Below are 21253 nucleotides of genomic sequence, written 5' to 3'. Positions count from 1 at the left end.
GGAATCGAGAAACCGACAATAACCGGAATCGAAAAGCAGAACCAGAATCGTTCAAATCCAAACGATACCCAACCCTATGTGTGATGCAGTAAAATCTTACCGCTGACTTACGTTAACGGTGTCGGTAAAACCGTGGGAAAATGTCAAATACGATGACGAAGAAGAAGATTCCAGTGGCCCCAATTTTTGTCCATTCTGGACAAGTGAAAAATGTATTCGGACAAGTACATTGCCAAACTCACTTGTCCATGGACAAGTACTCTCTAAAAACTTTTTCTCACACTGATATATACAGCGTTACTGTGCAAATCTATTTAGGCGTTGCTGTGCACATCTAGGAACATGTGAACATATTTTAAGTGGAGGTGGACCTGAAATCCTCTAGGGGGGTCCGGGGGCATGCTCCCCTGGTAAGATTTGTTTTAAATGTTGGACTTAAATGCATCAATCTGGTGCACTTTGAGGGGGAAATAAAGAGACAACACCCATATGAAACAGAACTGTATACATTTAAATAATCATAAAATCATAAGTACATGGCCATAACCAATAACACCATATCCAATATGAAAAAACATTGAAACTTGTTTATTTATTTGTTTTGGGTTCATTTATAGTTGTGAGTGTGTCCGGGCTCCTGAACCAGCCTCACCCGTCTCCCTCTCCCCCTGCTCCTCTTTGAGGCAGCAGCAAAGACTAGTTTTAGCTCTCAACAAGTTTATAAAGTTTACCTCACCTTTTTTCACCAGTTAACATTTTATTTTTTATTATTCATGCATATTTTACTAATCACTCCCCCTTCAAATGGAAATATGTGTTTACATAAAGGGTGACCAAACCGTTTGAGACCCACTGAGAACTTAGACTAAGTTAACTATCTAAACACTCAGAGTCCTTTACCTCACCTGAGCTGAGGTTATCAGTCTCTCAGTCTGACAGCAGAGGACTCTCTTCCACCTTGTTGACAGCTCATGATATCCGTTATCGCAGCTAGCTAGCACCAGATGCTAACAACAACAATACACGTAACCGGTGCGCGCTAGGGGTGTAACGGTATCCGTATTCGTCCCGTACCGTCACGGTTCGGCACACGCAGTCACACGACGAATACGCCTTTTTTTTTACGAGTGGGAATAAAGTCTGTCATTCAGGGCAGTATCCACTACACTATTTATAATCCAGGGGGCGGTATTGCGCCTAAAAGCTGTTTGCCAGCCGCCCTTAAACAACAAATGAAGAACAAGAAGAAACACAACAACACAACAACAAAACGAACAAAATACAAGAAGAAGAAAAGTTAGTCTGGCGATTTCAGATAACACACAGGAGCTAGAACCACCTGCTTCTTTTAAATCAGCTGTGTGGGAACATTTCGGGTTCCCTGTGGACTACAATAACGATGAAGTGAGCGAGTGGTGGATTGGACGAGGACGGTGTGTCGCCGTTGTTCTACAGTGGTGCGGTATGCTAATGGTAACACACGCCAAACATGCTAAATCATATCAGAAGGCATCACCCAGATTTGCCAATCACCGGAGCCCGGCAAAAGACAACAGCAGTTCAACAGCTGATCCCCGCTGTTTTTAAGAAGCCAATAGACATGAGAGCCGAGAGACCAAAATACATAACGGAAGCTTTTGGCATATCAATGACTTTGCGCTTTTGAAACACTTTCTTATTATTTATGATGTCACATTTTCAAGACATTCTTTTTAGTTTTACAGCTTGATGAAACCTTTTAGTTTGACATCAGCCATTATAGATAATATGGCCATCTGAGTGTATGTGGTACTGTGTATGGTTTGTTTTTAACTGTTTAATACAGTTAATTATTCAAAATGTCAGAGTTCTTTATTTTTAAACTGAAACTTGCTACTGTTCAAAAATAAATAACAACAAACCTGGAATTATGCATTTGGGACTTTTTTTTGCTTTTTCTTGTTGTACCGAACCGTGACCCCCAAACCGAGGTACGAACCGAACCCTTCTGTGAACCGTTACACCCCTAGTGCGCGCGCTTTCTCTCTCGCTCGCTCGCGCCACACATACACACACCCTCCCGAGCTTGAATGACACACAGAGACCAATCAAGGGCATTAGTGTATGATCTGTATGAAAGTGGCCATGTCGGCAGGCCACATCATGTAGACAGCCAGTCACCCTCTGTGAGGCAGAGTCAGACCCACATTTGTGCAGCGTTGCGTTCACAATACATACATTAAAAAAAGAAATTCCTCAGGCCAGCAGGCCACTTAGCAGGCCAGACCATCGGGAAGCCTCCCGGCCCTCCCGATGGCCAGTCCGGGCCTGCTCACTCCTCAATGGAACGTATATGTGGATTTAGGAACTTTCCCTTAGATTCTATTGGCGCTAACGGTTCAAAATCGACCAATGGGTTGCAGAGAAACGGCAAATCCACCCAAATGACCCCAGAGGTGTTTTTTTGTTGCTGCTAAATCTCTCTAAAAAGGTCAAATGTCACTTGTTTTGCAACAATCTTGATACAGGGTACTTATTATATGTTATAGTTTAGTCTACCATCCCATCATTCAAGGGTGGTTTTCACTATAAGCAATGGTTTATTTCTGGACGGACACTATAATTAAACATTTTTTACTATGTTCAATCTCAATTTACTTTAAAATAAAAAAATCTATATTGATTCCGACTTTTCTACATCCAACTCACAGGTTTATCATTGCTTTGAGAAAAAAGATTATTCACTTACCCCTTTGAGAAGGGAAGATATGGTCATTTGTTCTGGGAATGTCCTTTTGGAGCCTGAGACCTGGAAAACAGGCTTGGGGCTTAACAGGTTAAAGTGAAATCAATCAACATGTTTACATGCCTTTCCCAATGAGGTCTAGTACTCTGGTGGAGGTTTTCTTAAATACGTTTTATTTTGAAATGTTTTGAAGGAATCTGTATAATCCTGATTTGAAGATCTTCTACCAGTTTCAGCATTTAGTGTCCAGACACACACACACACACACACACACACACACACACACACACACACACACACACACACACACACACACACACACACACACACACACACACACACACACACACACACACACACACACACACACACACACAAATACATCTGCCACTGTGGCTGTTAAAGAAGACTAATGTTCTACTTATTCACAAATGATACACGTTTAATCGTCTCCCTCGCAGCCAGCCGTCAGACCACAGATGCTGTTTGGTCTGTTCTCGTAATTAGACTTAATGACATTCATTGAAATTCATTAAAATGATAATGAGAGGGTTAATCACTGACTTCAAAAGGCTATAAAAGCATAGCTGGTATTCCTTTTAATTGGTATTTTCACAAGGAATCTGGATGAAGTGTAAAGGAAACATAGCTGCTCTGCAACTAAACAAACTACTCCTTGGCGTTTTAGCGTGTCAGTAATTCTATGGACAGAAAAGTTAGATTAGGAGAGTGATTTGTTTCCTCTTGTCGCTGGCTCTGCTTTTGGTTTGTTGGCTAACCTTTGCGTCTCTTTTATCTCAATCCAGATCTGAACTACTGCACGAACCACAAGCCGTGCCAGAACGAAGCTTCCTGCACCAACACGGGTCAGGGCAGCTACACCTGCACCTGCCGACCAGGATTCACCGGGAAAAACTGTGAGATCGAGACCAACGAGTGTGACAGCAACCCATGCAAGAATGGAGGCAGCTGCACAGTAAGTCAATGCAACATTCATAATATACTTGTTGCACTACTTGTGCAGGAGCTCAGGTCATAAGATGTTCATTGCCATTTCTACGCTGTGGCTTTGTGCATATGCCAATAAAACCTTTGCATCTGAATCTAATAATAATAATAATACATTTTTGCAGAGCTTTTCCTGGTGCTAAAAGACGCTTTACATAAAATCAGAAACAGAAACAGCACAAAGAAAAGAAACATAAACAGTAGGGATGCACGATATTGGTTTTTTGAAACCGATACCGATAACTTCCTGCTTCTCAAGACCGATACCGATAACCAATAATAATATATATATATATATTAAATGTACCTGCAGTTTTTGCACACCTGGTGGTAAAACAAAGACTAGTAGTGAGCAAATGACATGAGCATTACTACTATGAACAAAACTAGCCCTGGGGTCGTCTCTGGCAAACGTCTTGCCTTTTCCAAAAGCCTCGTGGATAGGTAAAAGCCCCGGTGCCTTTGCAGCTGGCTTTGGATTCGCCGCTAGTTTAGCAGCGCAGGCGTCTTCGTGCGCTTTTAACACACATCGTAGCGATGGCGATGTTTCAGGTGACTAATCAGAAGTATTATAGCTCGTTGCTTTTTCCCTCCTCGTGGAACTTCTGCATTTGTTAATACAAATAGCAAGCGAACTATCTAACTCTGAAACTTTGAAATAGTCCCATACCACCGGCGACATGTTTGTTTACTGTCCTGGCTTCACGGCCGCACACCATTTACGTCACAGCCAGGCACGAGTTAGGGAGCGCTGGATTTGTGAAGAACTCCCCTCTTCCTAAACCACTAATACCACAGTACTGGCAAAACGGGAGGAGCCGAGTGAAAAACAAGTGCCCCTCATCCCAATCCACCCACACCGCAGTATTCTTTCTTTTTTTTACCCTAAAAATATATTGTATATTATCGGGGCTATTAATACTGGTATCGGGTTTATCGGGATGACGTCATAATTCCTAATATCGTGCACCACTAATAAACAGTAGTCCTAATCCACGTGAGTAAAGTGGGGAGTTTGTTGATCAGAGATTAAAGAGTGAATAAGTGAGAGATTTTGAAGGATTCAAGAGTTGGCCTGAGGAAGCTTTTTATTAACCTGTTAAGCCCGGGAGCCCATCAACATCGTGCAAGAAACAGCGTCTGAGGGCTTCTTAACATTTAACAACCTATTAATGTGTCATACCCACTTAACGGGAAGAAACTCAGCTAACTGACGATATGAACCATTTTTACCGAAACAACACAAGTCTAACGCTGAGCCTCTGAATTAGCACTAAGCAAAAGAGTGCTGACGCACTTAGCGCATAAGTTACGGTAGACATATGTTATACTTCATCGGATCTGCACAAACTAGATATCATATGAAAGCTGAGATTCCAGAGGTATAAGTATCATCACTGTGCGACCAGACCAGCAGCGAAAGCGAAACCAGACAACACACAACTTCACTTTACGTGGCCAAAATGGCAAATACGTCTTACCTTTGCTGTTCTCTGATCAAAAGTTGTGTTCAATGGCATTAAAACGCATATGAACGCTGCGGAAGGTTAATCCAATGTGTCTGTGTCACTTGAAATGATTACTGATAATCCATCCTAACATTTATGTCAATAAGAGTAGTTTTCATATATAGCTGCTATGAGAGCTTCCGGTTTTGGGCATGCTGGCTGCGCATCACTCGTTCACCAATGGTAATGTTTAGATGGATTTTAGGAACTTCCCCCTCGATTCTATTGGCTCAAACGGTTCAAAAGTGGTGTCAATCCTCAAAATCGACCGATGGGTTCCCCTGCCTTCGGTTCACGCTTCATCCCCAAAAACCTGCAACAACGTTTTATGGATGCAGTGAAAATGATTAATTGGGGGGACACTCTGTCCTCTGTGGACATTGGTGAAAACAGTAATCTGTTCATATCTAAAGTTAATGATGCAATGTCTTCCTTCTCAAGAGGGTGCCTTAGGGACAGGAAGGAACGTCATCTTCCCTGGCTAAATCTACAGTGCAGGAATTTAATGATATCCAGAGACCAACTATTAAAGCAGAGCTTGAAATCCGGACTATCCACTGACAGACAGAAATTCACTTATGCTCGTAACAAGGTAACTCAAACAATAAGACAGGCCAAAGCAAACTTTGTCATCAATATAATTGAAGGTGCAAAAGGTAACAGTAAAAACGTTTGGCAAATCCTAAATAAACTATTAGGTCAACACAGTGGCGAACCGTGTCTATCACAACTGGACCTTCTGTAGACACCCCCCCCCCCCCCCCCCCTCCGCGGCATTATAATGTCGTCTTTTCACTGAATAGCCGTCTTGAAAAGGGAACTCACAACAATTCCGCAACAACTTCATCTTCACCTGTTGCACTTGTCATTTCAACGTTAAAAACAATAAAACGGCATGAATTGCTTCGTCGCATTCTAGATCCTCTGCCTCGAGCCAGTTAACTAGCGGGCCTTCTAGAATACCCTGGAACCGAGGGGAACTCTGAAAGAATACGCTCATTGGCTACAAATCAATATATGATTGGTTGATCAAACTGTCAGTCCAAACGTACGCTCTCATTCAGTGCAACGGCCAGGGCATTCGATCAAGGCTGTAGAATACCTTGTTGAAGGATATTCTACGCAGAGACTCAGAACAAGATCTGATTGGTTGCTTTCTTTTCTAACACAAAACCACTGAAATGCGTAGAGCATGGTCCGAGACGGACAAACAAATCAACGTAACACTGTAATATTACAGATCAACAACACAGATACCATTCTCATTTATTCATTTTATTACATTTTATTTATATAATTAAATCGATTTTTTTTGTTTGTTTTATCTGAGTGTTCCAGGGTATCCTCTGAATACCTTGAAGGCCCTGACGGTTCGCCACTGGGTAAACATAAGAAACAGGAAAATAATGCTCTAGAATTAAAAATCAATGATGCCCTGATAAAAGACCCTGCAGTGTTGGCCAGCTCTCTAAATGAGTATTTTATAAATAGTGCTCTGGACATCACAAAGCTCTTCCCGCGTCTCACCTAGCCCGACTGTGGATACACACCGCGTTTTTGACCTGGAGGAAATCACAGAGGTGGAGGTCAAACATATAATCTTAGGGTTAAGAGGTTCTAAGGCTAGGGATGCAGATGATTTAGACACCAACTTTATAAAGACAAATATTGACGATCTAATAAAACCAATTACTATGCTAGTGAATCAATCTATCAGCACGAGGGAAGTTCCATCATCCTGGAAGGTGGCCACGGTGACACCGATTTTTAAGTCTGGGGATAAGGCAATGATGTCCAATTACAGACCAATCAGCATCCTCCCCTGTGTCTCTAAGGTAGCAGAGAAATGGTGTCAAAACTAATCACCAAACATTTAGACGAAGGCTTTCGCTCCACTCCACCCTATGCAGTTTGGTTTCCGTGCTCTCCACTGAGACGGCTAACTGTGTCTTTGTGGAAAAGGTTAAATGTATGTTGGACACGAGCCCATATGTAGGTGCTGTCTTCCTTGATCTCAGGAAGGCTTTTGACACTGTTGACCACCAAGTGCTCCTTACAAAGCTGACTTATTTCAATTTTTCGGCAGATTCAATTCAGTGGGTTGAGTCTTACTTATCGAACAGAAAACAGTGTGTTTTGGTCAACGGTACCAAATCCCCCTACCTTGTCAGTCCTGTTGGGGTTCCACAAGGCTCCATTCTTGGACCATTACTGTTTTCTCTACATTAATGACTTGCCTAATGTGTGTCCTGATTTGAATGTACGAATGTATGCCGATGATGCGGTCATCTTTGTACATGGGAAAAATACTGAAATAATCACAAGCCTGATGAAATTAATCATCTAAATAAAATTCAAGACGGCCTCAAGGACTTTAAACTTGTTGATGTTAAAGGAGACATGACATGGCCATTTCCACTGATCATAATTCCATTGTTGAGGTCTACTAGAATAGATGTATATTGTGCAATTTTCTCACATTGGTTTCTCAGCATCTCTGTAAACTACGTGTATTCACTGAATTTCACTCTCTGCCTTTAACGGCTCGTTGTAGTTCCAGCCCCCCCCCCCCTCCCTCCCTGTGAGCACAGTGTGCTCTGATTGGTCGGGACGTTGTGAATCGCGCTGAGCTCCGTGGAGGTGTTGTTTCTTTGTTTAGCGATACACAGCGAAACACAGCGAAACTCATCCTGAGCACACACAGTCACAGCCGAAGTGGAAACAATAAGTGTGGCTTGATATTGAGTAAGAAAAAGGTTGATAAACGCTGTGAGAACGGGTCTGTAGAGAGAATGGGTCTGTAGAGAGAATGGGTCTGCAGAGAGAATGGGTGTGCAGAGAGAATGGGTCTGCAGAGAGAATGGGTCTGCGGAGAGAATGGGTCTGCAGAGAGAATGGGTCTGCAGAGAGAATGGGTCTGCAGAGAGAACGGGTCTGCAGAGAGAACGGGTCTGCAGAGAGAACGGGTCTGCAGAGAGAACGGGTCTGCAGAGAGAACGGGTCTGCAGAGAGAACGGGTCTGCAGAGAGAACGGGTCTGCAGAGAGAACGGGTCTGTAGAGAGAATGGGTCTGCAGAGAGAATGGGTCTGTAGAGAGAATGGGTCTGCAGAGAGAATGGGTCTGTAGAGAGAATGGGTCTGTAGAGAGAATGGGTCTGCAGAGAGAACGGGTCTGCAGAGAGAATGGGTCTGCAGAGAGAACGGGTCTGCAGAGAGAATGGGTCTGTAGAGAGAATGGGTCTGCAGAGAGAATGGGTCTGCAGAGAGAATGGGTCTGTAGAGAGAATGGGTCTGTAGAGAGAATGGGTCTGCAGAGAGAATGGGTCTGCAGAGAGAACGGGTCTGCAGAGAGAATGGGTCTGCAGAGAGAATGGGTCTGCAGAGAGAACGGGTCTGCAGAGAGAACGGGTCTGCAGAGAGAATGGGTCTGCAGAGAGAATGGGTCTGCAGAGAGAATGGGTCTGCAGAGAGAACGGGTCTGCAGAGAGAATGGGTCTGCAGAGAGAATGGGTCTACAGAGAGAATGGGTCTGCAGAGAGAATGGGTCTGCAGAGAGAATGGGTCAGCAGAGAGAATGGGTCTGCAGAGAGAACGGGTCTACAGAGAGAATGGGTCTGCAGAGAGAATGGGTCTGCAGAGAGAATGGGTCTACAGAGAGAATGGGTCTGCAGAGAGAATGGGTCTGCAGAGAGAACGGGTCTGTAGAGAGAATGGGTCTGCAGAGAGAATGGGTCTGTAGAGAGAATGGGTCAGCAGAGAGAATGGGTCTGCAGAGAGAACGGGTCTACAGAGAGAATGGGTCTGCAGAGAGAATGGGTCTGCAGAGAGAATGGGTCAGCAGAGAGAATGGGTCTGCAGAGAGAATGGGTCTACAGAGAGAACGGGTCTGCAGAGAGAATTTTGCCGCGATCCCAACTGTCTGTTATCAGCCTGCAGCCAGGGAGGAGATCAGCAGAGCTGCCTGCACTGAGTGTGTGAGGAAGTCCGTAGATTGGTCAATTTGGACCAATCAGCGGGGGTTTAACGTAACGGCTCCGCGGACGTAACGTAACGGCTCCACGGATTGGCCCATTTGGTTCCGGGTACGGTTGACATCATGCCGTACCCGGAAGAATCAAATGGACAATGACGCATCTCCAACGAGGCGTTTTGGGGAGGTATTTTCTGTGTTAGAGTTTTACTCGCTACAGGGTGCACTTTGAGGGTTTGTGACTCTGCAAAACCTTCATAACACACAAGGGGACGGGTGATAACCGGAAAAGCAGGGGCGGACTGGCCATCTGTAGAATCTGGAGAACCACAGAACGGCCGGTCGTCAAGGGCCGTTGACGGCCGGCCGGCCCTTTAAAAAAAAAATTGTTTAACGGCATCATTTAAGTTGCGCTGACGGGCGACAGCGGCCGCTAATGCAGTTGTGTGGTTCTTATCTGTCAACAACACACGAAGAAGAAAAAAGACCGGCCACACGAAGAGAAGGGATTAGACGCCGCGGCAGACAGGAAGAATACAAAAACATGGATACAAATCAAAGAAAACGAAAAGAAAAAGGTGGGGCCGAGAAGGCGAGAACAAAAAAGATGAAGTCACTCGCAGGTGAAGCATATACATGTCGCAAATTGACAGACCTTTTTGGCAGCAGCGCTGCTACGAGCATTATCAGCAGCAGCTTAGAACAAGTGCAAGATGATGAAGAGAATGATGAGGGCGTGAGTTCAGATATACAGCCAGCCTCCTGCGTTCATGATGAGGGACAGAGTTGAGCTGCTGGAAGAACCAGCTCAACTGGCACGTATACAAGTGCAGGGCAAGAGCAAGAGGTGGGTGAGAATTATCCCTTGAACTCAGTGGCGTTTTCTCCTGGAGGTCAAGGGAAGCCAGGCTTCCCCTGTTTTTTGGATTGTAGTCATAATTTTAATAAATACATAAAAACACTTCGTTTAGTTTCGGTAATTATTCCGCCGGCCCGTCTCTCCCCCATTCTCATTGAGTATTTTACAAAGAGTGAAACAGCGCCCCTCTAGATGTTATGGTGAAACAGTAGATTGCACTCTGTTGCGAGAGGAGGCCAGCCGAAATTGGCTTCCCTTGGTGAAAAGAATTGAGGGATTGACCAATCAGATGATGCACGTCATGCCTCACAATCCAATCAAATCGCATCAACTTCAGTTCGTACTGTAACTGTCATCACTGCCCTTAAAAAGTAGCAAGCAACTGAAGCAAGTGCAATTATGGAGGGTGGAGATTTGGAGTATTTCATCAAAAATAATTTTACTAAACTTCCGCTACAGGAAGCAGCTCAAAATGAAATCTGATGACAGGCCAATGCCCAAACTGGAGCTGTGCACAGAGAGGGAAAAAGGAGCGAGTCGGACGTAAAACTTTAAACAATAAACAGCGGATTTCTAGTTATTGTACTCGAAACAAATTATCTAAACATATACTAACTATGGATGGCATTAATTTGGCCTCCAGTGAGACTGTAAGGAATCTTGGTGTTATATTTGATCAGGATTTATCCTTTAACGCCCACATAAAATCAATTTCAAGGACCGCCTACTTCCTTCTTTGTGTTGCACGGTGTACCGATACTTGAAAGGTACCGCGATACCCTGCCGTTAAAAACGGTACGATTCCTCCGTTTCATTAGTATCGGTACTTTAAGAATGACGGGGAAAAGTACTCCGGTGAGAAAGCGCTGTTTAATAAGAGCCGTGTGTGTTCAGCGCTCTGCTTCCACTCTCTGCACTGCAGCCGTGCCTGCAGTCCCGCCCCTCTCAAGCACGTTCTAAGTCCCTCCCCTCTCTCGTGCACGCGGCCACGCGCTAGCTGCCAGAGCATGTGAGAAAACGAGAAGCATGGCTGCAAGTGGGAGTGCAGCTGCTGTTGCGCCTCGGCTTGTTGACAAAAAAGACGCCAGAAGCGAAATGTGGAAGTATTTGAGCGATATCTCTGACAGTGAGGGCAAGCCTACGGACACCACGAGGCCTGTCTGTGAGACATGTTTTAGATCCCTGCAAACCAAGGGAGCCAACACATCAGACTTGGCTAAGCACCCGCCGACCGGAATCCAGAGCTGTTTAAATAATTTGAAGACAGACAGGTTAGCGAATGTGATAGATAACATAATTACATCATGCTCAGCCCATGCCCTCAAATCTAAGTCAAACAAGTGTAATTTATTTTGTGACAAACGAACATTTTCGTAGTTTGACGAGGCAATTAATGGCAATGATAACTGTCCAATATGCTATCTTTTTAGCTAACTTACCAATGTGGCTAAAATCTGCAATATACATTTTGTCAATAATTATTTATATTACTGTACTATTACATGTTAATATAATATAAAAAAAATTATATTTTATAAAACAAAAAAGTAGTTTGAGATGATGCTTAATTTTATTTAATACGAATTATTGTCATTTATTTTGTTTATTGTTCTCATTGTTTAAAAGTTTGTGTTCTGGTTCTGGTGTGAAATAAAGCACAACAATTACATTTAAGACTGTTTCCCTTTTTTTAAAGAAAAGTATCGAAAAAGAATCGGAATCGCAATTCTTGACTTGGTATCGAAACCAAAATGTTGGTATCGTGACAACACTACTCCTCAGAGTTAAACCTGATATTTAGTAGGTCTGTTAAGTATCGAATCTCAAGGACCGCCTACTTCCTTCTACGTAACTTTGCAAAAATCAGGCATATCTTGCCTCAAAACGATGCAGAGAAACTAGTCCATGCATTTGTTACTTCAAGGCTGGATTATTGTAACTCTGTATTATCAGGGTGTACCAAGAAGTCAGTCAAGTCGCTTCAGCTGATTCAAAATGCTGCAGCTCGTGTACTAACCAGAGTTAGGAAAAGGGACCACATTACTCCTGTTCTGGCTGCCTTACACTGGACTCGAACTTGACTTTTAAGAAACATATCAAGAAAGTATCCAATACTGTTAAATTCAACTTGCAACATTTTAAACAAATCAGACCTTTCTTAAGTGTCAAAGCTGCAAAGTCACAGCTCCACTGTGTGATTCCATCCCACATTGAATACTGTTTGACTAACTGGTCGTTTGCTTGAGCCACAAACCTGAAACCCAGAGAGCAGCTGTTCAAGAGAGCTATCCAGGTGTTTGACAGAAAGCCACATTCATACCACCACTGCTCCATCCTGGAGAAACACCATGTATTGAGCTTTGACCATTTAAAGTCTTTTGAAAGTATGTGTCCTTAGGGGAGTTCATCCACAGAAACACACTGGACGCTGCACTAGGTCAGAAACCAGAGGAGACTGTGAGGTCCACCGCAGACGGACCACTTTTGGACAAAATGTCCTCTCCATTAAAGGCAGCTCTTTGTGGAACAGCCTCCCAACTGAGATACGGGATCGTCCCACTCTCAATAGGTTCAAAGGTCAACTCAAAGAATGGTTGAGAAACAGACAGACGTGCGATCACCGCTAACTGCACTTTAACACAGGGGTATCTTCTCTTGCACTTTACATGTCGTTGCTGCTACATTGTAGTGCCATGTGGTCAGGGTTGGGAGGGTTACTTTGTAAATGTAATCAGTTACTGATTACTGAATACATGGCTCTGAAAGTAATCCGAATACAGTTACAGTAACGTAATCAGATTACTTTTAGATTACTTTTGGATTACTTTATTTTTCCATCACAGATGTATGTTTTGGTGAACAGGAGACACAAAAAGGAAACTGAACGTGTTTTTACTGTTTTAATGGCTTATCAAGAGCACAACTGAAACATAACCTCTGAAACGATGTAACAACATAATACACTCTCTGGGGATGCAGCTTGGGATGTGAGGAGTGAGGGACACGGCTTAGAACGGGCGTGTCGCCTTCTGAACATGAATTAAAATGTCAAACTCGGACTTCATTTTAAGGACATTTCGGGCAGGGGTGTAGAGCTATATTTGTTTAAGCACCGGATTGGCAAAACAGGAGAGGAGAGAGTGTGCACCAATCTGCCTTGATCTATGAATTCATGTCTGTGACTCTCACAGTATCTGCTGCCCACAGCTGCTTTATAGAAGGAACACCTCCTTCACTTCATGAAATCTCTGCAGCACCAGGAGGCAGCGGGAGGGTTAACTCAGCCTCTGAGAAGACGAGCGCGCCGCGCAGTGCCTTTCACGCACCGCCTTTCACGCACCGCCTTTCACGCACCGCCTTCACTGTGTTTACCTTCAGAAATAATCATTAGGCTAAAGAGTGACCGCAGGCTGATGTGTTTTAACCACACACACCTATATACACACACACACACACGCGATTTAAACGCAGACTTGTGTTCCTCCATGTTTCGTTGTTATTGTTTCACTGAGCGAGCGGACCCGCGATATTTTTTCAAACGCTTTTTTGGTCCATCTGCGGCGGTAATAGGTTTTGTGCGCTGTGATGATTCGGCTGTTCCTTTAGTAATGAATATTAAATGTTGTGAGGAAATCTTTCCACCAATAATTCCAATAAGTAATCCAAAATGTATTCACTTCAGGTTTACGAAAGTAACTGTAATCAGATTACTCGTTTTTCAAATGTAACGCGAGCTGAATACAGTTTCTTGATTTTTGTATTCTGATTACGTAACGCCGTTACATGTATTCCGTTACAACCCAACCCTGCGTGTGGTAAATACTTGTGTGTGCTGCTCTTGCTCTTTTGCACTTTTTGCATATCATGTATTTTGTTGTTGCAATGTTTGTCAAATGTAATTTTCTTAAATGTTTTATGAGAGGAACTGCGGATGAAAATTAGCGCAAAGCTAAATCTGGCACTGTTACGCTTGACACGTTTGAATGTTTTAAGTGTTCATTACTGTGCATTGTCCCTGCCAAATAAACGATTATATATATATAGGGGGAATACACGTTTCGCAATTATGCCACATCAAGGTGGAACGCTCTTCCCACAACTGTAAAGGAAAGTAAAACTATACTTACCTTCAAAATCTCTCTTAAAGAGCACCTTTGGGGGAGAGCATTGCAAAACTGGCCCCGGTAATGGTACAAATCTCAACCTGTCGTTCAATGGACAGCTTCCCCCCCCCCCCCCATCTATGTATATACTCGCATTTTAGACTCTGTTACTAACTGTATATCTGTAGACTTGGTATGTCTTAAATGTCCGGTTAGGATGTATTAGAACGAAATCTAAAATGAAAATTGTAAATAAGCAATCTGTATGTAAAAAACCACCTGTATGTAAATTGTAAATAAGCCATCTGTATGTCAAATATGTCTTATATGACATGATGAATTGGAAATGGGGGACCCTGATGTAAACAAGACGAAAGTCTTTCTCTGGTCTGCATCCCCTTAACAATTGTATGTTTTGAGCTGTACTGTACTGTACCCAATATACAAGCTGTTAATAAACTTTTCAATCAATCAATCAATCAATATATATGGAAAATGCACCCAAATGACCCCAGAAGTGGATTTTTTTCTAAACCTCTCTAAAAAGGTCAAATTTCACTTGTTTTGCATCAATCTCGATACAGGGTACTTATTATATGTTATAGTTTGGATTCCTAAAGCTTTTAGTCTACCTTACCATCATTCAAGGGTAGTTTTCACTATAAGTAATGGTTTGTTTTTGGACCTACACCATAATTTACAGTTTTTTACTATGTTCAATCTGAATTTACTTTACAATAAAAAAATTCTATATTGATTCTGACTTTTCTACATCCAACTCACAGGTGTATCATTGCCTTGAGAAAAAAGATTATTAATGTACCCCTTTGAGAAGGGAAGATATAGTCATTTGTTTTGGGAATGTCATTTTCTAGCCTGAGACCTGAAAAACAGGCTTGGGGCTTAACAGGTTGAAATCCACCAATCAGAAGAGAGTTCTCTCGTCAACCCGTACTCACCATGTTTGCTTTTCCCTCTTCTGTCCTCCAGGATTTGGAAGATGATTATTCCTGCGCCTGCCCTCAGGGTTTCTACGCGAAAAACTGTGAGATTATCGCCATGACTTGTGCAGATGGACCGTGTTTTAATGGAGGAACATGTGTGGAAAACGTCTCCGATGGATACAGCTGCCGATGCCCGACCGGGTTCATGGGATCAAACTGCGAGAAGAGAATCGACAGATGCAGCAGCAACCCCTGCGCTAACGGTACGAAACACCTCAATATCAATATTAACAAGAAGGAAGAGAATTCAAAAACACCCGGATCTTTGTTTTGGTTCACTCCTGTCAGCACTTGCCAGCTCGGTTACATTTTTACAGAATCCACAAAACAACAGCCTGGCCTTTTTAGTTTGTGTCGGCTGATACAACTCTGTGATAATCTAGAAGTTCAGACATGTAGGCGGCCGACATTCATCCACTTCCTGTAATCAGTTTCTCCTCCATTTCCCTGTGAAGCAGATATTGATGCATGTCGAGAGTCTTGGCTTTGTGCCTTTTTCGCTTTGTGAGAATTAGAGGATTGAATTGTGTTTGAAGGTCTTTGTCTTTAGAAGCTGCGAGCTACTTGAAATCTTACCTGTGTTGTTGGTTTAATAGTTGGAGGTTTGCCAAGCAGCCAAAGTGTCCTGCTACTACTGGAGAACTAGACACTGTTATGCAGGTTAAACAAAGATTATGTAACCATGGATCCAAAGCAAAGATTGAGCTGCAAAAGTGATCGAGGTGTTTCACACCTGCATAGTTTTCTTATCTGGTAGTTCATCTGCTTATAGATCTGTACTTGATTCACCTGCTGCAGGCTGTTATATTTAGAAATGTTTCTCACAGTTCGTGACACATACCAACCGGTTGAACGCTGTTCATCATGAAGGGTGTTGAAGGGTTATCCCATATCTTGCATTAAGTTGGAACAGTATGTCATTTAATAACAGCACTGATCTGTTTTATAACATAACAGGACAGTGATTGCCTCAGTTCAAAGGCCACTGCTTGAAAGTAAGGACTAATAAGTTAGAGTTGTTTCATGATAGTTAACTCATTACGGTCAACGACCTTCGTGTCAGTGTGAAAGAAACTCACATTTCTTCCAGAATGCAGACATGATGTTTGGGTTTAAAGCTTCTCATCAGATATCTGAATGCATGTCAAACTCCTCGATTGTCACGTAGGAGCCGCTGAACTCGTCTTATCTTCAGTCTGTCAACACGTCTTACCTCATTGTTGCAGCCACAAACACGTCTGTTTTTAGCAGGAGTTCATCTGTCTTTCTCTACCTGGCAGCACTGGCAACCGTTCTCAGCTAATCACGGTTCATTCTCAATGGAAATGCTTGGTCTTGTGTGCCAAAAAACAAGAACAAGAGAACTCAGTCCGTTGCACCTCGCTTTGGCACGCAAACTGTTTGTGCACCATGTTTGGATGCACGTTTACTGCAGGTAAATTGCTCTTTTACAAAGCATACCATTAGTTTTCATTGGGTGACATGTGGTGGAACAAGTTTCTGCAAGCTTCATTTGAAATTCTTCCAACTATTAAGGGTTGTTACAAATCAGGTATTAAAGGTTTAAGAGTAGCAATGTTTTTACAACCTCCTCCACCTGTTCTCATGTATTTTCTGTTGAAGCAGACAGATCATCAGGATCAGACGGCTCCTTGCAACAACAACTTTATCACCTGAATATTACACAGTTATCGTTTTGAGTTGTCTCTGAGGGTCCCAGCTCAGTTTTCAGTCGTCCCATAGGTCCTCATTAGTCTGCAGAAACCCGCCGCCTGTTTATCTTCAATCTGTAATCATTCCTGCCTCTCAGCGAGCTTGACAGGGGGAAAAGCCTCTCATAACTGCAGAGTGGTTGCTGGTAGCTTTGCTCTGCTTGCAGTGTTGCAACACATCAGCTGCACAGAACAACCAAATATGGAGCTGATTCAGGAGTTTGTTTTTACAGCATGTATTCTGCAGTTTGAGCCTGAGTGTGTCGAACCCACAGTCGTTGCAAAACTAGTGTCCTTAAATCCTCTCGCCTCCTTCCTTTCCCAGTTAAATGTCGAACAGAAATGGGTTTGCAAGCTTTAAATCCCTGCCACACCAAGCGATCGTTAGAGATCTCCATGAACATAATTGTGGGAAATTAGATAATTCTGTGCATTACAGCTGGTCTGTTCCTAATTCACAAAAGCTCTTCAGTGTTTTATAGTAAACTCCACTGATACTGGAAAACATTCCCTCAGGATGTTTCTTATCACACACACATGTCACTCCTGATGAGTGTCAGCTGTTGAGAGGAAATGTAAAAAACATGTGTTCCTCCCTCTTCACCACTCTCTTTTTTAGTGCTAATGCTAATATTAAGTCTTGACTCTGGCGTCCCACAAGGCTCCATCCTTGGTCCTCTGTTTTTTAAATTCACATGCTGTTAAAAATATGTAATCTAATACGTTTAGATCTGCCAATTTTATTTAGCTTACATACTTAAAGGTGGGTTAATTTATTTCAGAAACACTTTTTGTTATATTCCATGGAATGCTCTTAACATCCCGATAGCAATGAATATCTTAAATGCTTTGACAATAAATACATAAAAAAATGTCATCTGTGGAAGCCGTGGCGCTGTAAAAAGCACGACCAATCATCTGAGCCGGCTAAAGTAACTGAATGGCCTACCTGCCTGTCAGCCTTCCATCTGTGCACAAACTGATCTCGTGTCCTCATTGGTCATGTGCGCGTCCGTGTGTGTTGGAGGAGGAGCTCTGTAAGGAAGTCTGAAGGAAGGGGCAGATTTTTTCCGGTTGTTTACTTTACGCACTCGAGCTGGTTTCTCCATTCTTACCTACCCTACCTTTAACTCCTATCCATCTATCTCTCTATCTATCTATCTCTCTATCTATCTATCTATCTATCTATCTATCTATCTATCTATCTATCTATCTATCTATCTCTCTATCTATCTATCTATCTATCCATCTATCTATCTATCTATCCATCTATCTCTCTCTCCATCTATCTATCTCTCTCTCTCTCTATCTATCTATATATCTATCTATCTCTCTATCTATCTATCTATCTATCTATCTATCTATCTATCTATTCTTTATGTAAATATATTTAACATGTTCATACAAATGCACAACTTTTTACTTTGATATCTTGTTTTAATAGTTACTTTTTCACTTTATCACTTTATTTTTGCTGTATTTTAATTTGTTTTCTATTTTTACCCTGTGTGAAATGAATGAAAATGAAAAGTGCAATATCTTATCTTTTTAAGTTTGCATTGTTAACTAAACTCTCCTCTGTCTTTCTCTCTAAAGGTGCTCAGTGTCTGGACCACGGTAATCGAGTCATGTGCCGATGTCGCCCCGGTTTCTCGGGCCTTCGCTGCGAAACAAACATCGACGATTGCTCCAGCAACCTTTGCCGAAACGCCGGCACCTGCGTGGACGGCATCAACGATTTCACCTGCACGTGCACGCTCGGATTCACCGGAAAAGATTGCTCCGTGCGAACCAGTCCCTGCGACCAGTTCCCGTGTGAAAACGGCGGGAAATGTTTCACACATTACACCGGCCCAGTGTGCCAATGTCCAATGGGTTTCATGGGTGCTAGATGTGAATACAACCAACCAACTGCAACTCCTCCAGATAAGGATTCGTCTCCAGCGTTGATCGCCGCCGTCGCTCTTGGTATCGTGACGTTAATTCTGCTTGTTGTTGTTGGCGTTCACATTCTGAGGCAGCTGCACCGCGGCAGGAAGCTAACGGCTATCACCCGGTCGGTGAAGAACGACCTGGAGGCGGTGAACAATCGCAACGCAATGATTGGTGGACTACCAGGGTCACCACTGAGGGAAAAGGAGGCCTTCCTCATACCTGGGGGGCAACTTAAAGTGTCCAATAAGAACGCAGCGCTGGTGGAGAACGGTGGAGACAGCATGGGTATTTTCAGAAACAAGATGGCAGACTGTAACCTGGCTAAAGACGAGCAACGCCTGGCCAAGTTTGACCTGTAAGAACCTAATGATGGTTTCAAGTTTCATCCTTTCTTTGCTTCCTTCTCTGAAATCTCATCTGTTCTGTAGACAAATGACTTCTTGCGAAATGTTTCCAGAGTAATAACCCCATCTCTCTGTTTTCTCCTGCAGTAAAAAGCGTGACTCGAGCATCATCGTTCCTCCTCTTGCGTTTGGAAAGGACAGTCTTTATCAACCGGTTTACATCATCCCGGAGAAGATGGAGCAGTGTGTGTTTGCTACTGAGGTGAGACACAAAACAATTCATATAAATAAAGCTGTGTTTGTTCAATTTGACCCATAAGAAATCGTCCTGTACGCTGATGACTAACCGCTGTTTCTCTCTCTCTCTCTCTCTCTCTCTTCACAGGTTTAACCTCCACACCAACTTTCACGCTGAAGACCTCAAACTTCGACATCCAGAGGATCTATTCTACACATAATGTTATTTAATATTTATTACTGCTGCTCAATGGAAAGAAACAAAAAGAAAAAGGACTTGTTTTCTGCTTCGATATTGACAATGATCGGATGACAATGATTCTGAAATGAAAAGAAAGAAAGAAGAAGAGAGAGGAGGGAGTGAATGTCCGGCGTCATTTGCACTATTTGTCTTTTTTTATACTCTTAAATCTTAATATAATATCCCTGTCTGTGTATCTGTATTTCCTTTGGATGAAAAATACTTTACAACCAATCGGAAAGACCGGTGCCTTAGCTTCCTTATCGTCGTGTGTCCTGTACAATCTCCTAATCATCAGAGGACATTTTTCTACAAGAAATGGAGACAGAAACTTTTTTATCTGAGATTAAACCACCTGAAGTTTTCCCGTCTGAAAGCTGAAGTGGACAGCTCTGTGACTCCGTCCATTTTCTTCTCTGTTTTGCTTTCTTTGAAAGTGAAGCATCACATTGTGGCCTGTTAGAAGAAATCTTACAATCCTGCAGACTCTGAAGTGCCTCTTCTGCAACAGGACTCCAATCCAATGACTTTAATCCTGTCACGAATCCTGTATTTTACAAGCCCAGGAAACATGTATCACTGGAGACATTTATTTTAAAGAGTTGGTAACTCTATCAACCACCAGCTGTTTCCCACACGTTCACCTCATGAACAGATAATCTACCTTTTGACAATTTATCAAATATATACGAAAAGAAAAGTAGGCTGGATGAAGGTCTAGCCAAGCTGGATTCATCTTGCAAATCATATCATCGCTTTTCCGTTTGTCTTCCTGTGATTCTACCACGTTTATTTTTATACCAATTTTATTTTTTTATGAATCAAAAAGCTAAAACTTGCTGCCTTTATCAACCACTGCAAGTCATTGAAATACACCAGCTGCTGTTCTGCATCACAGGCACAGCTCCGGGTATTAAGTGGTTATTTTTGGAGAAAAAGAAAGACCTTGAAGGACCACGGAGAGAGTTTTGTATTCCTTTTTTTAATGACCTAATCTATTTGATACCAAAAATACGTGTCGTTTCTGTGTAGTCGTGTCTTTGTATTATCTTTGTTAATTTAAGAAAGCAATGCAATGTGTACATATCCTCCAGAAAATAGTTTTTCCATATTTAATTTTGCCTTTTTGTAAATAATTGTGTATTTATGAAAGAGAATTGTATATGTCTATGTTATTGTCTCTGTCAGAATCAAGAAATATATTTTTTCAGAAATAAATTAGTAAAATAACGTCATTGTGTTGTTTCATTTTCTTACACTGTCACATATTGACTCAATTCATTCAAGATTCAAAGGTTTTATTGTCATATGCACATAAGCTACATATTGATGTTTATTTATGTTTATTAAGGATCCCCATTAGCTTTTGCTCTCGACTCTTCCTGGGGTCCGACACTTAAAACAATACAACAATAATACAACAATAATACAGCAACATTTAGGACATAAGTCCTGACATCATTAACAACATTAAAAACATCACCAATATCATCAACAACATGCGATCAAATTAAATTAGGGTTCACAGCTCACAAGGGTACATGGTCATTGTGTTGTTTCATTTTCTTACACTGTGTCACATATTGACTCAATTCATTCAAGATTCA

General features: G+C 42.3%; 1 protein-coding gene across 1 annotated transcript; it reads left to right on the top strand.

Moving 5' to 3' along the window:
* Positions 1 to 3531: 3531 nt before the first annotated feature.
* Positions 3532 to 20876, top strand: LOC117562626 (delta-like protein C; the record flags this gene model as incomplete). The annotated part of the gene is given in 5 exon segments (XM_034240441.1): positions 3532 to 3701; positions 15164 to 15380; positions 18486 to 19179; positions 19316 to 19430; positions 19554 to 20876. Coding segments are annotated over 5 exon segments (1202 nt in total), but the record flags the coding sequence as incomplete, so codon positions are not given.
* Positions 20877 to 21253: the final 377 nt, after the last annotated feature.

Source organism: Gymnodraco acuticeps, unplaced genomic scaffold, assembly GCF_902827175.1.
Source record: "Gymnodraco acuticeps unplaced genomic scaffold, fGymAcu1.1, whole genome shotgun sequence".
In the NCBI taxonomy this organism is placed as follows: Eukaryota; Metazoa; Chordata; class Actinopteri; order Perciformes; family Bathydraconidae; genus Gymnodraco; species Gymnodraco acuticeps.
This window is presented reverse-complemented; position numbering and strand designations above follow the sequence as displayed.